Source organism: Puma concolor, chromosome B2, assembly GCF_028749965.1.
Source record: "Puma concolor isolate L17-30 chromosome B2, mPumCon1.1.hap2, whole genome shotgun sequence".
NCBI classification, from domain to species: domain Eukaryota; kingdom Metazoa; phylum Chordata; class Mammalia; order Carnivora; family Felidae; genus Puma; species Puma concolor.
The window spans coordinates 86635864-86651470 of NC_141671.1; the positions used below are offsets into that span (position 1 = coordinate 86635864).

At 35.3% G+C, this 15607-nt stretch overlaps 1 protein-coding gene across 2 annotated transcripts; it reads left to right on the forward strand.

The window, feature by feature from the left end:
- Positions 1-8692: 8692 nt before the first annotated feature.
- On the forward strand, positions 8693-10565 carry LOC112862333 (glycerol kinase). Of its 2 annotated transcripts, XM_086707435.1 has the most exons (2): positions 8693-10308; positions 10396-10565. In XM_086707435.1, exons 1-2 carry the CDS (start codon positions 8745-8747, stop codon positions 10404-10406), a joined length of 1575 nt encoding a protein of 524 aa, XP_086563561.1. In that variant the 5' UTR covers positions 8693-8744; the 3' UTR covers positions 10407-10565. The 2 variants fall into 2 exon arrangements, with proteins under 2 accessions (XP_086563561.1, XP_086563560.1); XM_086707434.1 differs by having other exon boundaries at positions 8693-10565.
- Positions 10566-15607: the final 5042 nt, after the last annotated feature.

Sequence of the window (15607 nt, forward strand, 5' to 3'; positions counted from 1 at the left end):
AGCCCCGTGTCGGGCTCTGGGCTGATGGCTCAGAGCCTGGAGCCTGTTTCCGATTCTGTGTCTCCCTCTCTCTCTGCCCCTCCCCCGTTTATGCTCTGTCTCTCTCTGTCCCAAAAATAAATAAACGTTGAAAAAAAATTTTTTTTTAAAAAAAAAAAGACTCTTGATCTTGGTTCAGGTCATAATCTTATGGTTCGTGAGTTCAAGTCCCACATCAGGCTCTGCACTGACAGAGGAGAGCCTGCTTGGGATTCTGTCTCTCCCTCTCTGCCCTTTCCCACTTGCTCTCTCTCTCTTTCAAAAATAAATAAATAAACTTTAATAAATAAATAAATAAACACTGCAGATTTTAGAAGTACTTGAATATACATAGTCACTATTTTAATATATGAATATGGAAAAGACAATATTTTTAAAATTAAGTGAAACTATGAACACAAAATATATTTTATTATTTTATATATGTATATAATTCACAATAATGTAGTATAACATATAGTATCGTGATTCAAAATAATGCACTAGTTTTTATATATGCATATGTTTTAATATATGATTATGTATGTATGTGTGTATATATATATATGTATTTATAGCCATGTAGTTAAAAAATTAAGGCTCTGGAGTGACATTTTAAACAATTATTAAGTCCCTGTTATTCATTTTTCTCATCTGGGAATCATTATAAAAATAACATTTGCCTCTTGAAATGTTTGGCATAATTAAATTAAATTATACATGTAGTGCGAGTTAACAGAGTCTGAGATACAGTAAAATCTCAATAAACATTACCTATTAACCAGTATTGTAAAAGCTTACACATTCAGAAATATATTAAGTTAATAAAAAAGACCTCATTCAAATTCCAGCCCTTTGTCATAGGTAACCAATACTGACAATTGTGTGTATACTAAGTACTTTTTATATCTGCTTTCACACATGTATATTTTAAGGAAATCTTAACTTACTGTTTACTTTTTATAAAAATATATGTAATTTATATCATTTAGCAAGTTGTATTGTTCTTACCTAACAATGCAACTCATTATAGTATATCATTGGGCTTCCAGCATCCATTTCTCCCATTCTTGTAACAGAACCCGTATTTCTGAGCCATCACCTCAGTCCAAATGGATTGGGTATGCTAACTCCAGCCCAGCCCCAGGTGTGGTCATATGACTCAAGCCTAGAAAGAGAGGTTATGGAGCCTTCCTGGGCACAGTGTCTGGTTTAGGGATGGGCACATGATCTGTGACCAGTGTAACACAAATAATTTCTTTTATTGTTAGTGTAAAGATAGGTATTTCTGCTGGGTTGAAAACTGAGCCTGAAGTTAATGGTAGCTATGCTGCCACTAATTAATAAAAGTCAACCTAGAACCAACACAAATAATAAAGTATTCAAAAGATAGAAAATGATGGTGACTTGATTTATATAGCTCGACGCCCTGGATCTCTCATTGACTAGGACCAGGAATGTCGCTGGGTATTTACATTGCATGTAGAATCTATATATTCTTTTTGTCTTAATTTTATTTGTGCCAGGCTCTGTCATTGCAACCAAAATTAGTAAATATGGAGAGCTATGTCCCTCCCTCTCTCTGTATATATTTTCTATTATCATATCAATGCTAAAATGAATACATGTGTCCATATAGTTGTACATAGGTGTAAGTAGTTTTGTGTGTGGAAAAGTTGCTTGAGTCAAGTTCACAGAAAATTTCAATTTTGGTAAGTACAAACTGCTCCATTCTCTTTTTCTTTTAATTTACAATTACATCAAATAAAATACAAATTTGTTTTCAAATGCTTTTTTGCCAACACTGAATAATACCAATATAATTTTATTTTACATAATCTGATAAATAATAACACATTAGTAAAGGTTAGCACAACCCATTATATATGTGTGTGTGTGTGTGTGTGTGTGTGTGTGTGTGTGGTTGTATGTATGTATATCGACCATTTGTGTTTTTAATGTGTAATTTATTTGACAATAATTTTGGCATTTTTAAAAACATGTATTGCGTTACTTGTCTTTTCAAAGATTTTTAAGATTTTATATTACTGTTACTCATCATTTGTTGTACATATTGCTGAAAATGTCCCCCTCTATGCATTTTCTTTGTTCATGATATCATGTGTTATATAGTGTTTTGTTTAATGTCCATCTTTATGGTTTCTGATTGTGTCTCTAATTTAGGAATTCTAGAAAGCCATCCTAAGCATAATAACAAAACAGTTATCATAAAATTATTGGTTGAGGGGCACCTGGGGTGGCTCAGTCGGTTGAGCATCCAACTTCAGCTCAGGTGATGTTCTCACAAGTTTGTGAGTTGGAAAGCCCAGAGTCGGGCTTTGTGCTGACAGCTTGGAGCCTGGAACCTGCTTTGGATTCTGTGTCTTCCTCTCTCTCTGCCCCTCCCCAACTTGTGCACTCTCTCTCTCTCTCTCAAAAATAAATAAAATTTAAAAATTAAAAAAATAAAATAATTGGTGGATAATTCAATGATGTAAATACTAAAGAGCTTCTGAACAGAATAAAAAATTAACTGAAATTAGCTGAACAAGCACAAAAATAAGAAAAAAAAGTATTTGCAATATAAGGGGTAAAGAGAAGGTTCATGTCTAACATATGCAAAACTCTTATAAATCACTGAGAAAAAAATCATGAAAGATGACAGATTTTAAATACATATATGAAAACTTCCACTGTTGAGATTATTAAGAAACAGTTCATCTAACAGACTGAAAGAATGTGGTATAAAATTTTTGGAAGGCACTTGGTAAATATGCATGTAAAATATGCTTACTCATTGACAATACTAATTCTAGGAATTCATCCCAAAGGAAGGGTTTAACAACTATATGACATGCTCAGACAGTATATTAATTGCATTAAGGCAATTTTAATGTAACCAAAATGGAATAAGAATATATATATATATATATATATATATATATATATATCCATAAAATAGAGAAATGCCATAGAGAATTTTGAATTGATGTAAAAAAAAAAAGATGAGGCAAATTTCACTTGAGAAAAGGACTATACAATACATATTAATCCTATTTAATTTTTTTTAATGTTTATTTATTTTTAAGAGAGAGAGAGAGAGCGTGAGCAGGGGAGGGGCAGAGAGAGAGGGAAACACAGAATCCAAAGCAAGCTCCAGGCTCTGAGCTGTCAGCACAGAGTCTGATGCGGGGCTTGAACTCCTGTGAGATCATGAGCTGAGCTGAAGTCGGCCACATAACCGACTGAGCCACCCAGGCACCCCACCTATTAATCCTATTATAAATGTAGAGATTTAAAATTGATTTCTGTACAAAAAGACATACCTATGCAAATTAAGGAAAATTAGAAAAGTTAGTAAATATATTTTGAATATGAACAGCAATTTTCTCTGGATGGTGGTATGAAGAGAGATTTTTATTTTTGTCTTTATGTAGTTTGGAGATGTTTTTAACAATTATAAAGGGTTACGTTTATAGTAAACAGTTACAAAAACATTCCCATTTTCATGATAAAAATATTACGAGAGGTTATGACTAATTCTGGGAAAAGCAAGGACAGGAGAAAGTTCTGAAGCAATAATCATCAGATGAGAGTTTTAAAATAATCAAAATAATTAAAGAATAATTTCCTTTCTTCTGGATTGAGTAAATGGAATGAATACATGTATCCATGTAGTTGTACATATGTGCAAGTATTTTTGTGTGTGGAAAAGTTGTTGGGTTATTGTTTCCTTTTCATTCCATTTTCCCCTTTTCAGTATATCTTGGTATATTGATTGTTTTGTCTCTTTTGTGATTGCCACCAACGTCTACTACTCTTTGTTTTCTAGTACACTATGCTCTTCCTCAGCATTTACTATCAATTCCTGTTTGCTACTCAATGCAAATTTGCATCTCAGGTTGTTACTAAAACCACCTTTTTGTCATTTTCTTTTTTGTTAAAGGTATTACAGGATTTTGCCTTTCTTTATATCTCTTTAGTTCCTCTCATTTCAATTCAAAACTATCTTTATTTAGCCAGGAAATCTAGACAAGTGTCTCAATGTATGTTCATTTTGTTAGAATTCAAGAGTATGCATTTGCAGGTGGACATTTCCATGGGTTTATATGCCCCAGTATAACTGACAATTTCTGACAACTCTTATTTATTTTTAACTTAAAATTCAGTACTGAATTATTAAAAGGTCAAAACTCTGAAGCAGTTATACTTGTGTTATCTACTTCTCTTTACAGTGCAAAAGATTTTCTGAACTTTTGACCTTGTCATTCAGAAAAGGTCATAATAATTTACACAAAGGTGTACAAAATTAAAATATCAAAAAGAAACAAAGCATGTGTGAATTATAATTTTTTGTCACATAGCAATAAGATTACATCATTCTAAAACTATGTGGAGCTGAACTTTAAAATTTGAAAATAGCAAATGATGGTAGTGTTCACTATTTTATCTGTTTAGTTCAGGATGCACAAATATGCCATAAGATGACATCAAATTGCAGATAAAAGTTTCTCTACATTCCAATAGGTATTCAGTGATACAAATGTCCTGGAATCCTCTAGGGGTCTGAATGCAAGAACTGCAAGCTGGGCCATCATTCCTGTTACTAGTCTTCTTACAGTTACAGACGAAGTCATTGCACTGAGACTCAGGCCTACATTCACTTAACAGAATGCCACCTCACGGGTCTTTCTTATGGTAAGCTGGCCTTTTCCTAACTGCTGAACTGCTATGGGATAGTCCTAGATTTAGGGTCTCTCTCCAATCCCAGCCACTTTTATATATGATTCCTATACACATTCTCACTGTCCTTATCATAAAACCCTAATTCTGGGTTTTAAAAATCATTATAGGGGTCCCTGGGTGGCTCAGTCAGTTAAGTGTTCAACTCTTGATTTCAACTCAGGTCATGATCTCACAGTCTTGAGATCGAGCCTTGTCTTGGGCTCCATTCTGAGCATGAAGCCTGCTTGGGATTCTTTCTCTCCCCCTCTCTCTATACCCTTCCCTTGCTCACACATCTCTCATGCTCTCTCTCTCTCCCTCTCTTAAATAAATAAACATTTTAAAAAATGTATAATAGTCATATGACTATATAATAAAGCCCAGGGTTTAGCATCACAGATATATTTAGTATGCATTTGAAAATATCCTATTCCACTTCCTTGGAATTTGAGATTTCAAAATATGCAGTAGTTAATTGGCAAATGCAAAATAATAAGAGATGTGAATTTCCAGAGGAATAATCCAGGATGATATAAAATAACATAGGCTGAAATAGATCATATATTTTATTATGTGCAGCTTGCCCCAACTGTTCATGCTGTGTTTATTTTCATAAATCCAAAATCATTAAAAATTAGCCATATATAGAACCAAGGTATAGTCACTGTGTCTTACCAAGACAGTGACTTTAAATTATTAATACATATTTAGTGGTGGGGGTGGCCTAGTGATTTTATAGTGTGCTTCTAATTTTGTCATGTTGTGTTTTATTTGTATTTTATTGCAAAAATCATAGGTAAGAATGAAACAACTCAGTAGAAATAAAAATCAAAAATAATTCAAAGAGTACATGGAAAATAATGAAGCAATTCTTTCTTTCTTGTGTTAAAAAAAAGGTGTTAAAATGCCTTGAACATGGGGCGCCTGGGTGGCGCAGTTGGTTAAGCGTCCGACTTCAGCCAGGTCACGATCTCATGGTCCGTGAGTTCGAGCCCTGCGTCGGGCTCTGGGCTGATGGCTCAGAGCCTGGAGCCTGTTTCCGATTCTGTGTCTCCCTCTCTCTCTGCCCCTCCCCCGTTCATGCTCTGTCTCTCTCTGTCCCAAAAATAAATAAACGTTGAAAAAAAAAATTTTAAAAAAAATATATAAAATGCCTTGAACAACTATGCTTCCATTTTCTCCCATCATGATAAAAGGAAATAAAAGTTTTCAATAATAATTACTATAGTATCATATTTAGAGTAAATCAAAGAAGCAATTATGTTTTTACCTCTGTTTGCCAAACTATGTCCTGCTAAAGAGGACATAATATAAATAGTTATATGCTATAATGAAATAACTTTTGGAAATTCTGATTTAAACAAAGATAAGCCTATCATAATGCTGCAGGGATTCTTACATGCTTAAAATCTTTATTGTACTGAATTATCTAAGGCAATGCTTTATGCTTCTGTAATTTAATTGATCAGAAATCCTTCCACCATCCATTGAAAAAAAAAATTTCTTACAGTTCATGAAATGCAAGAATGCTAGCCTAACAAATTTTAATTTGTACACTGTATCTTCTTAAAAAGGTATCCTACCTTTTAAGTGATTTAAGGATTATCTTTGATAAAGTTATATACTTTTTCCTCCAAGATACACATTAATAAAACTAATTAAACTCAGTGCTACATAGTTGTCATTTATACAACTGTACAAAATAAAATGAAATTTTTAGGGCATAATAAAATAGTTACAAAACTCATATCTTTTTAATTTTTTGTATGTTTTCTCTATTAATTATTAACTGTTATTCTGTTAACAAAATACTTCCATTTCATAGGTGAGAAAACTAGAAAACAAAAAGTTAAACTGTTGAAGATCTAAAATCTGATTCCAAAGATGAAAGTTAGACATTAGAGTTAGACATTAGCCACTGGATTAAGATCTATTTTATAATAGCAAGGTCAAGTCTATTCTCCATTAGACTTTGTATTGATAAAGTTTGCCTTAAAACTTCAGGAATTTTAAACATGCTGCAAACAAATTAAAATCAATTCTGTAAAATTTGTCAAGCTTGAGTCTTTATTAGAATTACTAATTATCTGTATCATTTGATTGAGAAGACATATGATTCTGTTCACAGCAAGGGGTATGTAAAATCATTAACTGTCTCTCCCTCTAGATATAACAAGTGATGTGTAGACCTAAACTCAGCAGGGACCATCTTTATAAGCATGCCCTGAGGGAAAGTAGAACATGCTTGAATGGAATACTGTTAAATGAGCCTAATATGACCCTCCCTTTCTCCTCCATGTACTTAATCTCTGTAGGCCTTGATATTTGAAATCAACTTCCATTCCTCCATGCAAAACATAATATGATACATTACTATTTTTTAAATGAATCTCATAAAAGTAAACATTTAACAGTGAGGAGTGTCAATGATGCAACTCAGTTACCTTTTGAATTTCATAAAGAGCTCTGGTATTATGAAAAGTCAGTTTACAGTACAAACTATGATTTTAGCAGGAGCATAGGTTTGGGCTACCCTAGAGACCAATATGATATTTGCTCAGTGCCTTCTCTCATAACATACCCTATGTCAATTGTCTGAGATCAGAAGGAAGTTAAATTGGCCCTCACTCCTGGGAGCTTCTTCACATGAGAAGTTGCCTGGACTATTCAGTTTAAGTCCTTTACCCTAAGCAATTAATGCTCTTCCCTGCTGAAACAAATCCTGTCCTCACTCTAACTCGACTGCTTCTCACAAGAGAAGTTTGGTTGAAAAAAAAATGGAAAGAAAGAAAGATAAGAAGATAGGAAGGAAGGAAGGAAAGAAAGAAAAGAAGGAAGGAGGTAGGATCTTTCAAATCTGAAATAACTCTAGGTAATTTTTTAGCTGTGTTGATAAGTCTATAGGGCAAAGAAAAAAAAAAGAAAGCAGGAAATAATAAATAGTCACAACTTTGCATTTGTTCTTTTATAAGGAATGCTTATAATAATTTTTGAGATAAATGAATTAAACAAGAGTCTGGGAGAAAATGATTTCAAACCTAGGTTGTGGAGCAAGAAGTGTATTGTGGCTAAAGCAGAAGAATAGGATGTTGCAGAAGGGAAAAGTTAGGTAGGCTGGATTCCATGGCACCTTTTAGACAACATTAAGATGCTGGATTCTAAGTATTAGTTTGAATAAGATGGAATGCAATCATAGAGCATGCAAAAGAGTGACCTAATCTGATACATTTGGATGTAACTGCTTTCAGTTATACAGTGACTTTTAAGTTAAAGATGGAAGTGGAAACATCAATTGCTTTTGCAATTATTCAGGTGAGATATGAAAACTGTATTTAGGTAATAGCAGTAGAGCAGTAAATAGTGGTGGATTTGAGATGCTTTTTGAATAAAGACATGATAGCTTTTGCAGATGGATTAGATGTGCTGTATGAGAGAATGGTGGTAGATGATATGTCTTTGGATTTTTGTCCTAAGCAAGTAGAAGAAGGATATTGTGACTTACTAATGTGGGCAAAATTCTGGAGGATCATGTATGATGAGGATGACAAATGCCTGTTTTTGGACATATTACATTTAGAATGCCTTTTGGACATCCAAGGGGATAACTGAGTTAGGCAGTTGGCTATATATAAAACTGATGTTTAAGCAAGACTTCAGTTTAGAAAGTTTATAGATATAAGTTATGGGGTCATCAGCATAAAGGTGGTATGTCAAGGCAGGGGACTTGATGAGATCCTCTAAGGAGACAGAGTATATAGAGAAGAAAGGATGTCAGAGATTGAGACCTGGGTTTTGCTGACCACAGTGATGGAGAAGATGAAAAAGCAGCAAAAGTGACAGGAGCTAGAGCAGTGGAGACGTAGGGATCAAGAGAATGGGTTTCCGGCATTCAGCCGTTGTAGCCGACCTCCTTGCCTTTTGTCTCACCACCTGCCCCTCCCCCGCGTGCCACTGTCTCCCTGGAAACTGGACGCAATACCCGCTGACCGGAAGCTGGTTTCATGGCAGCCGCGAAGAAAGCAGTTTTGGGGCCATTGGTGGGGGCAGTGGACCAGGGCACCAGCTCAACGCGCTTTTTGGTTTTCAATTCAAAAACAGCCGAACTACTTAGTCATCATCAAGTGGAAATAAAACAAGAGTTTCCAAGAGAAGGATGGGTGGAACAAGACCCTAAGGAAATTCTGCAGTCTGTCTATGAGTGTATAGAGAAAACATGTGAGAAGCTTGGACAGCTCAATATTGATATTTCCAACATAAAAGCTATTGGTGTAAGTAACCAAAGGGAAACCACTGTAGTCTGGGACAAGTTAACTGGAGAGCCTCTCTACAATGCTGTGGTGTGGCTTGATTTAAGAACCCAGTCTACCGTTGAGAATCTTAGTAAAAAAATTCCAGGAAATAATAACTTTGTCAAGTCTAAGACAGGCCTTCCACTTAGCACTTACTTCAGTGCTGTGAAACTTCGCTGGCTCCTTGACAATGTGAGAACAGTGAAAGAGGCTGTTGAAGAAGACAGAGCTCTTTTTGGGACCATTGATGCGTGGCTTATTTGGAGTTTGACAGGAGGGACCAACAGAGGTGTCCATTGTACAGATGTAACTAATGCAAGTAGGACAATGCTTTTCAACATTCATTCTCTGGAGTGGGATAAAGAGCTCTGTGAATTTTTTGAAATTCCAATGAAAATTCTTCCAAATGTCCGGAGTTCTTCTGAGATCTACGGCCTAATGAAAGCTGGGGTCTTGGAAGGTGTCCCAATATCTGGGTGTTTGGGAGACCAGTCTGCTGCATTGGTGGGACAAATGTGCTTCCAGGATGGACAAGCCAAAAATACCTATGGAACAGGCTGCTTCTTACTGTGTAATACAGGCCATAAGTGTGTGTTTTCTGACCATGGCCTTCTGACCACAGTGGCTTACAAGCTTGGCAGAGACAAACCAGTGTATTATGCATTGGAAGGTTCTGTAGCTATAGCTGGTGCTGTTATTCGCTGGCTAAGAGACAATCTTGGAATTATAAAGAGCTCAGAAGAAATAGAAAAACTTGCTAAAGAAGTAGGTACATCGTATGGCTGCTATTTCGTCCCTGCGTTTTCAGGGTTATATGCACCTTACTGGGAGCCCAGTGCAAGAGGGATCATCTGTGGGCTCACTCAGTTCACCAATAAATGCCATATTGCTTTTGCTGCATTAGAAGCTGTTTGTTTCCAAACCCGGGAGATTTTGGATGCCATGAACCGCGACTGTGGGATTCCACTCAGTCATTTACAGGTAGATGGAGGAATGACCAACAACAAAATTCTTATGCAGCTACAAGCAGATATTCTGTATATTCCAGTAGTGAAATCCTCAATGCCTGAAACAACTGCCCTGGGAGCTGCCATGGCAGCAGGGGCTGCAGAAGGAGTTGATGTTTGGAGTCTCCAACCCGAGGATTTGTCAGCGGTTATGATGGAGCGGTTTGAACCCCAGATCAACGCTGAAGAAAGTGAAATTCGTTACTCTACATGGAAGAAAGCTGTGATAAAGTCAATGGGTTGGGTTACAGCTCAGTCTTCGGAAAGTGGTGACCCTAGTATCTTCTGTAGTCTACCCTTGGGCTTTTTTATAGTGAGTAGCATGGTAATGTTAATCGGAGCAAGGTACATCTCAGGTATCCCATAAATAATACCAACTCATGGATTCCAAAGATGTGAGCTCTTTGCCTAGTGAAGGAATCTAACGATTGTCTCTTAATGTGATGTCACTGTTCATAGTATAAGTCACTTGCTACATGACCCTTCAAGTAGACCTGGGCTTTGAAATAAAGAAAATTCTGCAGAATGCTATAGAAACATTTGGTGTGTTTTTTTTTTTTTTTTTTTAACATGGAGAATTAAGATTGGACCAGCCACCTTTGGGGCTGACCCCTCATTTGCCATTATGTTCTGCCCCATTCCCTCTGAGACCTAGGAAGAATTCAGATTCTTCATTGGAATCTTTCATCAAACATATTCAAACACTGATGGTCTGGGATTTGATTCTCTGCACTACACACATTTGATTAAGAAGTGATTACTAACCACCTACAAATGAGTGACTTTTTGTCTGTTTCTTTTTGACAGACCCTAAAATTCTTCTTTTGTGCATATTAAGAAGACCACAACATCTTCACTGAATGTTTAAATGGAAACCTCTACTAAATTCTTAAAATGTAAATTTAGTACTCTCATAGCCTAGATATATTTTTTTTTTAATTTTTTTTCAACGTTTTTTATTTATTTTTGGGACAGAGAGAGACAGAGCATGAACGGGGGAGGGGCAGAGAGAGAGGGAGACACAGAATCGGAAACAGGCTCCAGGCTCTGAGCCATCAGCCCAGAGCCCGACGCGGGGCTCGAACTCACGGACCACGAGATCGTGACCTGGCTGAAGTCGGACGCTTAACCGACTGCGCCACCCAGGCGCCCCACCTAGATATTTTTTAGAAAGGTATTTGCCAAAACTGAAATTCTTCAGACCTTTTACCTGATTTTGCTAATTCACTGAATTGCTGTCTGGATCTTATAGGGAAGAACACTTTTTCTTTCTTTTTTCATCTCTTCTTTTTATATTTCTTACTTTGTATGTATAACATACATGCCTATATGTTTTATATACTGAGAGTAACCCATTTATAAGTTAAGAGTACATTTGATCTCACTAATTACATTGAATTTCTGTCTGGATCTTATAGGAAGAACACTATTTTTTTTTCCATCTCCGTTTTATATTTCTTACTTTGTACATATAACATATATGTCTTTATATTTTATATACAGAGGGTAGCCTATTTATAAATTAAGAGCACATTGTATCCAGTAGGTTATGATGGGGCTGGTCTTAAATGGACCACTATGTTTATAAATATTTTGGGGAAAACACTGTGTACATTTTTGGGCAACAGTTATGAATATTTACCAGAAGAAACTTTTTCCTAAAGAGCCAGCATTTAAAGTTTAAGTATATGTTTTGGGTTAATAAAAGAAAATGTACTTTAAAAAAATGGGTTTTGGAAGAAGAGAATAATCATCTGGGTTAAATGCTGGTGACTGACGAGAATCAAGAGCTGATTTTGAATCAGGCTAAACAGATCTTGTATTAATAAGACTTTGAAAATAGAAACCTCTTTGCAATTGTGGAAACAAAAATCTCAACTGAAGTAATTTTTTTTTAATGAGAAGAAAAATTTGGAGACTGTGCCTATAGTTTTCCTGATGGCAAGTACAAAAATATTAACATGTAGTTGTAGGTCAAGGAATGATTTTTTTAAGAAAGGAGAGCAGATGGTGAACATAAGATGTTCTATATGACATAATTATCTACTTGAAATTAAAAGCATGCAATTTACTCTCATTCATTAAAGTGAGTTGGAGCAAATTTGTTTGGTATTTTAAGAACCTGCATGTGATTTGACCATAGGCCATATAGATTGTTGAGAGAGTTGAAAGACCATATTTTCAAAGATTAATTATTCCAGGGGCGCCTAGGTGGCGCAGTCGGTTAAGCGTCCGACTTCAGCCAGGTCACGATCTCTCGGTCCGTGAGTTCGAGCCCCGCGTCAGGCTCTGGGCTGATGGCTCAGAGCCTGGAGCCTGTTTCTGATTCTGTGTCTCCCTCTCTCTCTGCCCCTCGCCCGTTCATGCTCTGTCTCTCTCTGTCCCAAAAATAAATAAACGTTAAAAAAAAAAATTAAAAAAAAAAATTAATTATTCTTGTCTGGCATAAAATGGTAACTAAAAAAATAAATGATCTTCATAAATATTAGCCACTATTCATAGGACCTATGCCATGTGGACCCATATTGAAAATTATGTTTCCACTGCACAATTTAGCTACTCAGTTTAAAATGTAAATGCAATTAATAGTTAAGACAAATGTATCAAAAAATTAAGAGGACAGAAAATATAATACAGAAGAGGTATGCTAATCACAGAGAGAGAGGTAAAAAAAAGAGAAAACACCAAACATCAATAAGTAATATAATGATCCCATAATCTAGAATAAGGGCATTTATCTAGGTATAATTAGTATACCTAATATAACTCATAAAACAATATAATTATATTAATATTAATATATTATTTTTCATTTTTAAAGCCAGTCATTTTATTTGATCCAGGACAAGGGTTTTGAGAATAAGAGTTCAGATAACAAACACAATTTCAGCCATCACCAGAGAACTAAATTAGACCAAAGGAAAACTGGCATTGTGTATTAAGGCAGATTCACTCCAAAGGCTTCAGTGCAGTTCCAAATCTTGAATTAAAACATGGTATAAGGCACTAAAATAAAATATAAAAAGGGATAAATTTGATTACTCTAAATCTTGGTAGCTCTGCCACTGCCCCTAAATTTAACAACTTTTTTCTTCTTGCCACTGAGTAGTGTAAAATTTTGTTATTCGTTTCCCAAATACAGAGCAAAGTTTTAAAAACTTTAAGACAAACTCAGAATTGAGTCTTAAAAAGCTAGCAAAAATAATACTTTCAGAGTATTTATGAAGGATTTCTTGCCATGAGATCTGTTATCACAGAGATAAAACTGTATTCCAGGTAATCAATAAAATATTATTAAAAATATAATCAGGAAAAATGAACTGTCACCAGACAATCTGCCACAACATTTTTCAATGAACAGGATTTAGTTTAACTAATTAAAACAATGTGCTATTAAAATGATGGTGTAAATCTGTTATACATAATCATGTGTTTAATGTACCACGGTAAATAATCATGCTTCATTCAAGTTTGTGAAGGATTCCTGAGTTTCTTGTTTATTTGTTTTTAAACTTCTATAGAAATGCTTTCTTATATTGAAATTTTAAATTGGAAAGAGGTGTCTAATTATCTGGTCTCAAATATGATGTTGATCTAGAATGATTGGGTGGGCCATCCTTTTCCTTTAAGAAGACATGGAACTGATATGGTAACAAAAAAACAAAATGCCAAATGATACTCATTTGGGATGTATCTCAGGGAAAAATCAACATATTTGCATAAGAAAAAAGGGCAAAGGGAATTTTTATATGGCACAAGAGTGCTACACTTCATCAAAGTAAATGCATGAATAAAAGAGACTCATAAGATGTAAATACGCTCAATAAACCATGCAAATATTTAAACATTAAATATCTCAGTCGTATGGGGCTAGAAAAATTTATCAAAATGTGAAACGTGTATTTAAAAACATTACTTTAAAAATGATCCCATATGATACTCCACTTTTTAAACATTTGCAGTTACCTAAATATAAGTGCATGGCTTGATATATGTTTTTGAATATAGGAATTCCTCAAATCACACTTAAATTGCATTTTTCTATTGTGGTTATTTGTTTTTAACTTTTTTCTTTTTTTTTTTTTTTCTTTTTTTTTTTTAATTTTTTTTTCAACGTTTTTTATTTATTTTTGGGACAGAGAGAGACAGAGCATGAAGAGGGGAGGGGCAGAGAGAGAGGGAGACACAGCATCGGAAACAGGCTCCAGGCTCTGAGCCATCAGCCCAGAGCCTGACGCGGGGCTCGAACTCACGGACCGCGAGATCGTGACCTGGCTGAAGTCGGATGCTTAACCGACTGCGCCACCCAGGCGCCCCTAACTTTTTTCTTTTAAAAATATCTTTACTGAAATATAAATCAAAGATCATAAAATTCACCCATTTTAAAGTTTACAATTGAGGGCACCTGGGTGGCTCAGTCATTTAAGCCTCTGACTCGGTTTCAGTTCAGGTCATGATCTCACATGTTCATGAGTTCAAGCTTCACGTTGAGCTCTGCGCTGATGGCACAGAGCCTGCTTGGGATACTCTCTCTCTCTGTCTCTCGCTGCTCTTCCCCCTCTCATGCTATCTCTCTCAAAAATAAATAAACTTAAAAAAATAATCATAAAGTTTACAATTCAATGGCTTTTAGTGTAGTCACAAAGTTGTGCAAGAATCATCACATTCATAAGTTTAGAACATTTTCAACATCTCAGAAGGAAACCTATACCCATTAAGTCACACCCCAATCCTCCTCAACCTACTCCATGTCCCCAACCCTGCCCGCCACCACAATGGCTTAGGAAACTACTAATCAACTTTCTGTTTCTATATATTTGCCTATTCTGGGTATGTCATATAAATAGAATCATACAATATGTTGTCTTTCGTAAGTGGCTTCTTTCACTTAGCATAATATTTTCGAGATTTAGCCATGTTGTAGCATGCATCAATACTTCATTTCTATGGCTGAAAAATATCCCATTGTATGGATATACCACATTTTGTTTATTCACTCATCATTTGATGAACGTTTGGTTGTCTCCATCTTTTGGCTATTTTGAATAATACCACTATGAACATTCAAGTACAAGTATTTGTTTAAACACCTGTTCTCAGTTCTCTTGGGTATATATCTAGCAGAGGAGTTGCCAAATCAAATGGTAAGTGTGTGTTTAATGTATTGAAGGAATGCCAAATTATTTCTCTAAAAGACTGCACTTCATGTTCCCATCACAATCTATTTCATTTTTACTTTTAAAATTAGAACCAACTTCATTTCTAAATTCAAGGCATCTGAAATCTGTTTGGTCTGCAGTCCATCAAGTCCTGTCTCTTCTTGGCCTCAATATACAGTCCCTCCATATCATCATGACTGAATCATCCTACTTCAACTTCATTAAGCTTGATCTTGGTCTGTACAAAATCAAGGAATTCTAGCTCAATATTCAGACAGTACATCAAATCATTTATTGGAACTTGACCAACTTTGACTTTTTTTCCTATTTAAAATTAGAATATGTTCATCCTGTTCTCCAAACCTAGGACCTGCCTCAAAATATAATTGCAGAGGTGCCTGGGTGGCTC